The sequence below is a fragment of the Prenolepis imparis genome, unplaced genomic scaffold (assembly GCF_030444845.1).
Source record: "Prenolepis imparis isolate NDT839.2.m4 unplaced genomic scaffold, iyPreImpa1.0 SCAF_6, whole genome shotgun sequence".
Taxonomy (NCBI): domain Eukaryota; kingdom Metazoa; phylum Arthropoda; class Insecta; order Hymenoptera; family Formicidae; genus Prenolepis; species Prenolepis imparis.
In genome coordinates, this window is record NW_028141164.1 from 9,656,780 (window position 1) to 9,668,565 (window position 11,786).

General features: G+C 36.4%; 3 protein-coding genes across 3 annotated transcripts; 1 reads left to right on the forward strand and 2 right to left on the reverse strand.

Annotated features, from left to right (window-relative positions):
- Nucleotides 1-603: 603 nt before the first annotated feature.
- LOC145937379 (uncharacterized) lies at nt 604-1,761 on the reverse strand. The gene has a single exon (XM_083040399.1). It carries the CDS (start codon nt 1,759-1,761, stop codon nt 625-627), a length of 1,137 nt encoding a protein of 378 aa, XP_082896525.1. The 3' UTR covers nt 604-624.
- Nucleotides 1,762-3,247: 1,486 nt separating this feature from the next.
- Dsor1 (mitogen-activated protein kinase kinase 1) lies at nt 3,248-10,535 on the forward strand. The gene is made up of 8 exons (XM_083039728.1): nt 3,248-3,971; nt 4,298-4,517; nt 4,621-4,733; nt 4,977-5,088; nt 8,651-8,827; nt 8,919-9,132; nt 9,502-9,668; nt 9,760-10,535. Exons 1-8 carry the CDS (start codon nt 3,847-3,849, stop codon nt 9,874-9,876), a joined length of 1,245 nt encoding a protein of 414 aa, XP_082895854.1. The 5' UTR covers nt 3,248-3,846; the 3' UTR covers nt 9,877-10,535.
- On the reverse strand, nt 5,365-8,466 carry LOC145937000 (sodium/potassium-transporting ATPase subunit alpha-B). The gene has a single exon (XM_083039725.1). It carries the CDS (start codon nt 8,459-8,461, stop codon nt 5,366-5,368), a length of 3,096 nt encoding a protein of 1,031 aa, XP_082895851.1. The 5' UTR covers nt 8,462-8,466; the 3' UTR covers nt 5,365.
- Nucleotides 10,536-11,786: the final 1,251 nt, after the last annotated feature.

An 11,786-nucleotide genomic window follows, 5' to 3' on the forward strand; every position in this document is an offset into this window, starting at 1 on the left:
AATATATTGTAGAATTATAGAATTATAGAATTATTTTTGCGCAACTTGCAAATTTCTTATATTGGCAAATACATATTTCCAATATATAATAAATGGTCTACATTTCACAATTATAGATTTCTAAAATAAAAAAATTATGCATTTCTTGTGCACAAAAAATATGATATGTATCATTAATAATTAATACTTTATTTTTATTGTAATGTATAAATTTCTCTTCATAATTTTTTTCTGGTAAAGATTTCTAATTTTATTCTCAATCAAATAAGTTATTGATATTATGATACATAAAATTGCATTGTAGAATATATTTTGTATATGCACATTATTAATTATAATGCATGCAATGTCAGTAATATAATCCAAAATTCTTGATTGAATGTTTATTTTAAATTAATAGTATATTCTATTATATCTATTAATATCTTAGAAACATAATATCTAAATATATCTTTTAAATCTTTTTGATATCTTTAATAAAATTATAAATAATTTAAATATTCTATTTGACGAAGAGATTTATATATTAGTTTTATCTTCTCAAAAAATGTATATAATAAATAGTAGGTAAATATTTCTTTATTATAAAAATTATACACAATATTATTCTATGATCAATTATATTTAGTTCACAATTTCTTGTAATACAATATAACCAAGAAAACAGTCTGTAGCAACAGTAACAGTTCTATAAGCATGGGGCAGTCGTTTTGTCGATGATAACAAATAGTTTAAACCAGCTTCTATTATAGGTAAACCCACTTCAAGATGTTTAATATTCGAATAATTAGTAGTAGTGCTGATTTTACTTGAGCCATATTTATATAAAACTTTGGCTACACATTTCTGCTGTAAAGAAATAGTGTCACTATTATTCATTACTTTGTTATTAGGCTCTGTAATTAAATTTAATTTACAATCCATCGGTTTTATCAGAAGACAATGAATTTGTTTGCCAACGAATGTTTGCAAAATAATTTCTTCTCCTAAAATTTCGCTCAATGATTCTTTTATAAGTATTAGAAAATCATTGAGGGGATCAGTAGCAGCCACAGTATTCAGTGCACTATTTTGTGCTTTATAATCTACACAACAATTCCATATTTTGAATAAACTATCTGCATGAAGTGTTCCTACATGTAATAAACATTTATTACAAGTCAATGCTTTATTATCTACATGTACATTTTCAAAAATATTTTTATGCAATACAGAGAAACAAGAGCCGTAGAAATAATCAGATTCCTGTGACTGCATATTTGTGACAACATTGACGCTATGCTTACAACAGAACCATTCATTCGGATCGCATTCTAGATCAGGTAAAGATAAAAATCTTTTAAAATTAATCGATTTTGAAAGAACATTTTTACAACAAGTACATAATATAACACATTCTGACGTTTTAAACAATAATTTAATATTATCTAAAAATGCCAGTGGACTATTACTCGATTGAACTGATGTATTTGTATCAGTCACAACTTCCGTACTGAATGATCCAAATACAGATTCTAACGGCGCCGTTTGTAAACGAAAGCAAATCCAATTATTTATTACATTTAACATGGATAGAGAAGTAGGTATTACTTTTACACGTGGCAACAAAAGATTTATGCGACAGTCTTCGCCGAGTATTAATATTATATTACTTTCCCGGAGTTTAATTCGAACATTTTTTAAACAGAGATCTTTTCGCACGGCAATAAATGCATTGCAGCATTGCAATCGTGGTCTTAACTCCAACGTAATGAGCTCCATTGGTTATCGTTCACCGATGCAATCGTGTCATCGTACAATAATAATTCATCTTTTCTCGAATGTAATTCTAAAAATATAACACAAAATAAAACAATCTCTCTCCCTTAGAAATCGTTTAATACTGTTCCCAATATATTGTATATAGTTTTGTAAAAAAGATACTTACTAGTTACATATGATGTTGCCATATGACATATGATGCATACCAGCACGTGCTTGTCAAATCAAAATCAAATAAAAAAGTATGACGTCCCGCCAATTTTAAAATCTTTTTTTTTTGGCTTTTAATTATAATTTAGATATGCAAGCTTAATAATATAATCTTCTTTTCTCACACTTGTATCATAATCATTATATTCAAATGCTATTTATTCGTAAAAGTATAGCATTATACAATCACTCTTTAATCTATAAATAAATATATATATATATAATTAAATAAAATATATATATAATTTTTTATATATATTATATATATTTTATAATTATATATATTTTATATGTGACTTTAATAAGACTGCAATGTGAAAATGCCTTAAATTACAAAAGGCCAACATTACTATTTAGAGCTCAATAGTCCCTAGGAATATATATACATATATATATATGCTAGGGACTTTTTAATCGTTTTCCTGCGAACATATAGGATCATTCCACAATAGGTTGCAAATGCCCTCGTTGCCAGTTGACAATTGCGGATTGACCAATCAGAGCAAAGCTACTTGTCAGCTGATTGGTCAATCCGCAATTGTCAACTGGCAACGAGGGCATTTGCAACCTATTGTGGAATGAAGGTGCCTTTTCATGCTGACGCTCGACCTTAGAACATATATACATGGAAGGGGAATGCCTTTGTTCTCGACAGAAAAACCATGTCCGGAGGAAGTGAGACAGAAAATATGGTTGCCTCTCTCTCATGCTTAAGTAGCCGCGCATGCGCACTTTCGAGCAATAAGCGACGAGAGAGAGGCAACCATGCGGCTACTTAAGCACGAGGAGAGGCAACGATGATTTTCTTTCTCACTTCCTCCGGACATGTTTCAGTCTGCTATTCTCCTTCCATATCTATATGTTCTAAGGGTGCCGTCACATGGGGCGTAACTTGCGTAAGCGTAACCAGCGGATCGCCAATCACCGAGTTATTCCGATAGAGCTCGACGAAGGGCTCTATCGGAATAACTCGGTGATTGGCGATCCGCTGGTTACGCTTACGCAAGTTACGCCCCATGTGACGGCACCCTAAGCGCTCGACGCTCATTTTTAGCGGCAAAAGACGTCACGTGACCAAAATTGACGAATTGGTATCTTTATTTTTGGTCACGTGACGTCTTTTGCCGCTAAAAATGAGCGTCGAGCGTCAGCATGAAAAGGCACCTTGACCCTTAGATTTAGTTACTATTTCTCACTCCGGCCGCAATATTACTGAGAGGGCGCTAGTACACAGCGCTCTTTTTCCAGTCACACTAACTCCCGTAAGACCATCTTTAATAGTACCTCGTCAGTGGCGTTACATTCTCGCGGTTCCCGCGAAGATTCGTATAACCTCTCCTCTTTATCTTTTGCGATCGTTTCACATCTTTATCACAACATCGACGTGTTTTTTCGCATCGTACGCAGTTTCGACGATTGTCAGCAACTATTACGTCATAGGAACGTGTCTCTTACAGAATGACAAAATCGTTAGTGAACCAAGTAATTCATTGACGTTCCGACTTGACAATTAACGGATCTCCGCGAGGATAGCTTGACAGCTCGCTCCTATCAGCGATATATACCGAGTGATTCATCCTTTTGTGGATTTGCGGAAAAAAACACGGAATGCAGGCTTGAGATTTATGCAAAAGTCATTGATGCGAGGGAGTTTGAAAATATATCGGAGGAACGGAGTATATATATATATATAAACTAATTATTCGATAACAAATATCTTGCACATTATTAATTGAAGAAGAAAGATAAGAGAGATATACGTATAAAAAAAAGATAAATGTTACATAATTCACGAGTCTACGTTGACACCAAGTGATAATCTCGCATAGTATATACTGTTTATTGTTGACGCTTTTTTAAACAACAATTTACCAAATGTCAAACAAGAACAAATTCAATTTGACACTACCACCTGGTTCGATAGGAGAGATACCAGCAGTGTCACCATCACCGCCAGTTCCACCTTTAACCAACTACTCAGAACCTTCAGCGATACCAGAGTAAGTTGACGATGAAGGCCTAATCGTTTCCAGTGCTATTACTAATTGAGGAGTTAATATTTTCTCGATGTAATTTAATGTTCAAGATTTAATTATTTAAGGAAACTTAATTTCAAAAGAATATTGCTGTCAATATTATAGGATACCTTTAATAGCTTTGTATACATATCATAAGAAATATGTATAATTAAATGACAGCCTTGAGTTTTATTCTCTATATTTTAAGTTTTTCTCTTTCTTCCTTTAATTTTCTTTACTGTGTTATGGAATAGTTGTACAAAATGTTTCATTATATAGACATAATTCTGAAAACAAACTTTTTGCAGTGGTGTAATAGGTGGCATAGAGACTATTCAAGAGAGATTAGAGGAATTAGAAATGGACGAGGAGCAGAGAAAACGATTAAAAAGCTTTCTAGGACAGAAAGAAAAAGTTGGAGAATTATGCGATGAGGATTTTGAGAAGCTAGGTGAATTGGGTGCTGGTAATGGTGGTGTTGTTATGAAAGTCAGGCACAAAAAGTACGATCTTATAATGGCAAGGAAGGTAAATATAATTTGTGTTGTATATTTTCAAATCTTTAAATATTTATAAAATATTTGCTAGAGACAGAAAATGCATTTTTATCCGTGATTTGTCTGTATTTCAGTTAATACATTTGGAAGTAAAGCCAGCTATTAAGAAACAAATAATCAGAGAATTAAAAGTACTTCATGAATGTAATTTTGCACACATAGTTGGATTTTATGGTGCTTTTTACAGGTAATTTCTTAAAAATTACTTTTGAAACATATATAAAATAAAATATACATAAAAGATATTTTTTTATAAGTGAATGATATATATATCTATATCTATTATATATATCTATATCTATATATATATATATATATATTGGATGATTGCAAAAGTTCGTGCCCGATTTGAAGTTATTACCACCATCTATGCAAATCGGGCACGAACTTTTGCAATCATTCAATATATCTATTTTTTTTTTTTTTCCAGTGATGGAGAAATTAGCATATGTATGGAATATATGGATGGTGGATCGTTAGACTTAATATTGAAAAAAGCAGGACGAATTCCAGAACCTATTTTAGGTACAATCACATCTGCTGTAAGTCAAATTTTTATTACTAATACAGTTATAGAGAAGAGGAGGAGTAGAATCTTACAATTTAATTAAACATGATAACACTATATATACACACTTTTAATAATAATAGAATCTAATAATAACTATTTTTCTAATTAAACATAATAAGATGTATAAAACACGAGATACGCGCAAATATCGTGCACATATGATAGATTGTTAATGAATGAATGTGTTAATTACATATTAAAAATATAGCTGCTTTTTTTCTATGAAATTATAACGGTAAATGAACATTTTAATAATACGTTTCTCTTTCCATAATTCCACTTGGAAAGAGACGAATACATAATCGTCTAAATTCATCATAAATCCAAAGAAATGCACCGAGTGGTAAACAAGGCCAATACCAATAAGCTTTTAGCGGCATTGTGTGCAATACGTACTCTGTGCCTGGAACGTAGAGTAAGAACCCTGTTAGAATAACTTCGAAGACGAAAGAGAAATTGACGAACCAGTTGCCCATTCCTTGTTGAAAGATGGAGTTGCGTCTGGTTTTGCACATTATCAAATCTATCATTTGTGTTATAACGATGGAGAGAAAATATCCACTTTGCGCTTCCATCAACAAATTCATCCTATTCTCATAAGTCCACGTTTGACCCCAGGAATCTTGTAGATCGTTGATAGACGGATTCTCCCATTCTATTCGTAAACCAAATAGACGATTGGGCATGAAGCCGTTCATCATAAGCACCATGAAGTACGTGTAAAATCCAGCAAAGGACTGCGTCATTCCTATCTGACCATAAGTAATGGATATCAAACGCTTGTTCACCAACTTATCGTACTGAGGGTTTCTCGGCGCGCGGCGCATTATATCGGATTCGGGCTTCTCGTACGCCAGAGCGATGGCAGGAACCAGATCCGTGCCGACATCTATGCAGATGACCAGTTCGATGACCAGTGGTAAGGGAATCGCGAATATCAGGCCGCTCAGCATCGGCAACATCTCTGGTACGCTTGACGTTAAGGTGTACGCGATCGATTTCTTCAGATTATCAAAGATCAGGCGGCCTTCTTCAACGCCAGTCACGATCGACGCAAAGTTGTCATCCATGAGTATCATGTCCGCGGCATTCTTGGCCACGTCTGAACCGGCGATACCCATCGCTACTCCTATGTCAGCCTTTCGCAATGCCGGCGAATCGTTGACACCGTCGCCGGTGACCGCTACGATCTCTCCCAGCCGTTGGCAGCTCTCCACGATCAGCAACTTTTGCTGCGGTGACGTCCTCGCGAACACGATCTCCTCGTAATTGCGTATGATGTTATCCAACTCGTTTGCATCCATGTTCCTCAATTCGGCACCGGTGATGATGGTCGCACCGGTGTCGAAATCGTACACTTGAGAATAAGATTTGTTCTGTAGGATCGCCCGCTCGTACCGGGTCTCGTGACCTTCGCTTATGATACCCACCTTCTTGGCAATCGCCATCGCAGTCACCGGATGATCGCCCGTCACCATGATCACCTTGATACCGGCGGTGCGACACTTCTGCACCGCCTCGGGCACGCCGTGCCTCGGTGGATCCTGCAAGCTTATCAACCCCACGAATCTGTATCCCTTGGTGGGAAAGTTATAGGACGCGGGCGAATCGGTATTGAATTTATAGGTCGGTCCGTATACATCGGTTGGCAGATGCATATCGCAATATGCCAATACGCGTTCACCGAGGTAGCCCAGCTCCATGCAGGCTCTGCGAGATACAGTATGATCATAGTAGGTCATCTCTTTGGTCTCTCCGTCCGCCATCAGTATCGTCGTGCAATTTTCCAGGATTACTTCCGGAGCACCCTTCAGTATCATCGTGTAGCCGTCGACGTCCCGGTGTATCGACATCTGATACTTGGTCACGGAACTGAAAGGGATCTCAGCTAATTTAGGATGGGCCTCGCGACATCGTTGCGTGCCATGTATGTGCTCGCAGAACTTGAGGATACCGGTTTCGGACGCGTCGCCGATGATCTCACGCTCCTCGATGGGTGCCAATCTGTAGGACTCGGCGGTGAATTCGGCGCGCAGACAGAGAGTGGAGGCTTTCAACATGACGCTGAAGGCCGGCTTTTCCAACAGCAAGTCTCTTTCCGCACCGATCCTCTCGCCCGGTGGAAAGTTGTATCTGGTATGGCCGAACCACAGATTGGACACGGACATCTTGTTCTGCGTAAGAGTGCCCGTCTTATCGGAACAGATCGCCGACGTCGAGCCTAGAGTCTCGACCGCCTCCAGATTCTTCACCAGGCAGTTCTTACTCGCCATCTTTTGCGCGGTCAACGTTAAAACCGTCGTCACAGTCACCAGCAATACTTCAGGCACATTGGCGATGATTATCCCGAGCAGATAGGTGAACGCTCGCACGAGATTGGGCTCCAGCAGCAGGGACAACGCGAAGAAAGTGACGCCGCACAGAATCGCCACGATCGTGATAATCTCGACGAAGTGTCTGATCTCCTTGGCGATCGGCGTCTCGATCTTGGCGAGATGCGACGTGAGTCCGGCTAATCGGCCTATCATCGTGTTATCACCCGTGGCGATTACGATTCCCCTGCCGTCACCAGCTACGGCGAACGACGTGGAGAAGGCCATGTTGGCGGACTCGAGGGGATTCTTGTCGGTGGGACAATCGGTTCGCGTCACCGGCTCGCTCTCCCCGGTGATGCTGGAGTTCTCGACCCTCAATCCGCGACACTCGATTATCCTGATGTCGGCCGGTATCTTGTCGCCCATCCGTATCTCCACCAAGTCACCCAGAACCAGCTCTTCCGTACCCAGACGCAATTTCACACCATCGCGAATCACCGTGGCGAAAGTGGGCACCATCTTTTTGAAGGACTCCATCACTTTGATATTCTTACTTTCTTGTATATACGCGAACACGCCTGAAGTGATGCAGATCGAGACGATGATAATGCCCAGCCAGACGATACCAACATCGGACTCGCTCATAAAATAAGTGACAACGTACAGAATGAAGCATAGGACCGCACAGACCCAGAGCAACGCGGCGAATCCGTGGAACATGCACTTTAAAAACTTGATGTATTCTGGCGTGACCTTGGGCGGTGATAAAGCGTTCGGTCCGTCTCGTGCGAAGATCTTGCACGCCTCTTCCTTTGTCAGACCTGTTTCCGGATTCGTATTCAGTTTCTGGCATAGAATCTCTAAATCTATCACATGATCGATAGTCTCTAACTCCTGATGTAGATCTTGTATTTCCTGCTCGGTCAATTTCTTCTTGTGCAGATGTATGGAGGACACGCGAGTTGTCGATTGTTGCGATATAGAGGACACACGGCTCGGTTGCGGCGCCTTCGAGGTGCTGGGCTGCATTTTTGCAACGGGATTCTGCAAAAGATACTTTTATAAAGATACAACTTGAATGCACACAATACATATATACAACGCTTCTTTTTTTTTCTGAAAATTAACGATCCGAAGTCATCGTCTCTCTGCCAACTTTTCGAATACTTGTTTGTTCATTTATTTTTTCAGATAATATAATGCATTTCTTCTTTACAGGTTTTAAAAGGCTTGAATTACTTGCGAGATAAACATGCCATAATGCACCGCGATGTAAAACCAAGCAATATCTTAGTTAACAGTGCGGGCGAGATCAAAATCTGCGACTTTGGCGTTTCCGGTCAACTGATCGATTCGATGGCCAATTCATTTGTCGGGACACGAAGCTATATGTCGGTAAGCTAAAGCTAAATGAATTGTAGCTATTCTGTCATATGGATGATGAATGACGTACAAATATCCGAATTAATATTGTATATTTTTACAGCCGGAGAGACTCCAAGGAACGCATTACTCTGTACAGAGCGACGTTTGGTCACTCGGATTATCACTTGTGGAAATGGCGATCGGGATGTATCCGATTCCACCACCAGACGAGAAGACTCTAACTTCGATATTCGGCCCTCAATCGGCACAACCGCCTGTGGAGAATCCGGTGACGAATAATGTGCCTACCCCGACTACGCAATCGCCAGGACACAGTCAGTATTTACTCGCGAAACCTTGCCAAATAATAAACAAGATGTATACTTCCGGGAAAAACCTTTGAAAAATCAGGGAATTCTCATGGAATTTGATTTGGATTCAATTTCATAGAAAATTGTTCAAATTTTTAATAGATAATGTTTAAATAAATTAGTACTCCTTATTTATTTAATAAATAAATAAATAATTCATTTAAATAAATTAGTATTTCGTGTAGATGTTTATAATAAATTATTTTTTGTCTTATATTTTTATCTTTTTGTTTTATATTTTTATCAGGGAATTCTCAGGGAATTTTTTTACAAAATTTGAGTAGACACCCTGTAAAAATAAATGTTATTAATCGTTGATTCTCCATCTCGTAGGCGCAAGCAGTCCAAGACCCATGGCGGTATTCGAGTTGCTGGAGTACATAGTGAACGAGCCGCCGCCGAAACTGCCGTCTGGAATATTTAGCGACGCTTTTACGGACTTCGTCGATCGATGCTTAAAGAAAAACCCAGCCGAAAGAGCGGATCTAAAGACGTTAATGGTAAGTCTTTTTTTTTCCAGATGAAAAGAAAACTGATTGATATAGCTTAATGTGAAAGAGATTACATATTTCACGAATTCATACATTCTAGAGTCACGAATGGATAAAACAAGCTGAATCGGAAAAGGTAGACTTTGCTGGCTGGGTGTGTCGTACGATGGACTTAAAACCAACTACTCCAACGCATTTAGCGAGCGTGCAATCCTGAATAAATGTAACTCTTACATACTTGACTACGTATATTCGCGTTCAGTATTCCTAAGTCATCTCTTAATTTGTTTGAGTTTTCATTCGATCAAACGGTGGCGTATATCCATTGTGTACCAATTCATAGCGATTTTTTTTTATAAAATATATTAAGATGCGCTAAGTGAACGCTCTGTTGAATGAATTGAGCACTACGTAGACTAATTCAAGTGTTTATCAAGAATTTATCTATGAAAATAGTAACATAAAAAGCCCGATTGATTAATATCACATTGAGGTATCTATTTCCTTACTGTTCGTAATTCAATATGAATATAGTGAGGAAACAGAAATCTTAAATCATCTATCTTGATCATTTTTTGTTTTTATAGAGAAGAAAAAAATGATTAAATCATGTCATGTATAAGAGTGATAATCTATAAAGCATTATTATGATATAGATGAAATCTCTCTTATCTATTCTCGCGAACAGGGCGAATCATGTTTCACTTGTAATCTGCTCGCTTAGCGTGAGATGTAACATCGTCCAAGCAATTTGCACATAGCACGCCACTGTGCCAAATATTAATTTCTTTTCACTTTATATGTTCGTCTTTTATGCTTATGTTGAAAGTATGTAAGAAAAAAAATTGCAATATATATAAGTTTATTATTAGAAAACTCATGGGCAAATTATGTTCCCCGTGATATAATTAGGATACATAAATGAGCATCGAACTTACGAACATCTCGTTTGAGAGAAAATTTAACTAGATCGAATTACTTCTATAACATTTGTACCTGACACATCCATAGGAACGTTATTTACACGATTAAAAACTTCATATTATAAGCAGTTTTTTATATCAATATATAGCTGCGATTAAAAACGTTTTCAAGTTTAATTTTAACTTTTTTATGTAATGAAATGTTTTTTCATTATAAAATAATCATTTTAAAAAATGCGATATAGAAAATATTTCAATGATATAATTTATATTTTTAAATCCTTTAAATATTTATTTGCTTACACAATTAAATTTGTGCAAATTTGTCAATACTGATATATAAATCTAGATTTATGTATAGATTATCATATATCTGATATAAAAGGCCAACTGTTATCATCGCATAATCAGTATCGACTTATTAAATGGATGAAGCAAATCTGAATTTTCATATATAATTGCGGCCTTACATTATGAGTGATTATAATACTTCTCATAACATACGATTTGAACCATTGTTTACATATTCGAATTATAAGATAAATAGAATTAACATATGTGAGTCCTTTTGCTGCAATGTATATGTATGCACAGTGGGTGATATTTTTAATTCCATTAACGCTAAATATGCGATGAGGACTGGATCTATTACATCATTGCCCTTTTATCAAAAGATATAATTAAAAGACGTGATAATAATAGAATAAATTTGAAATATCTCACATTTCTATCTATTAGTAATAATTGTTATTATGAAAAAGAGAATTTACCCAAACTACAGCAAAAGGATTGACCTTTTGTGCATCTAATTGTATGCCCAATCCTTTTGTATGTACAATGTGTATAAAGTGCATTTTAAAAATGTCGCTTTATAATCATCACAATTAATTTGAGATTCACAAATATTTGAAGAACTAGATATTTAGATAAATTATTCTTTCTTTCAGTACTTGTCTCACTTTATATACATCATTAAATATAACTTGCATTTAAGCACACATTAAATTTTTTTTAGTATTTAATCAATGATTATCATTATTATTGATGAAAGTTTATAGAATTGAAATATTCATTAGTAACTCAAGTATCACAAGTACAGAAGATTATTATAAAAGCGTAAATAGATCGTATATATACTAAATTGTAATTTTAGAATTGATTTATCATTTGTGGAAAATTTTTTATTTTTATTTTTTTTGTAGAT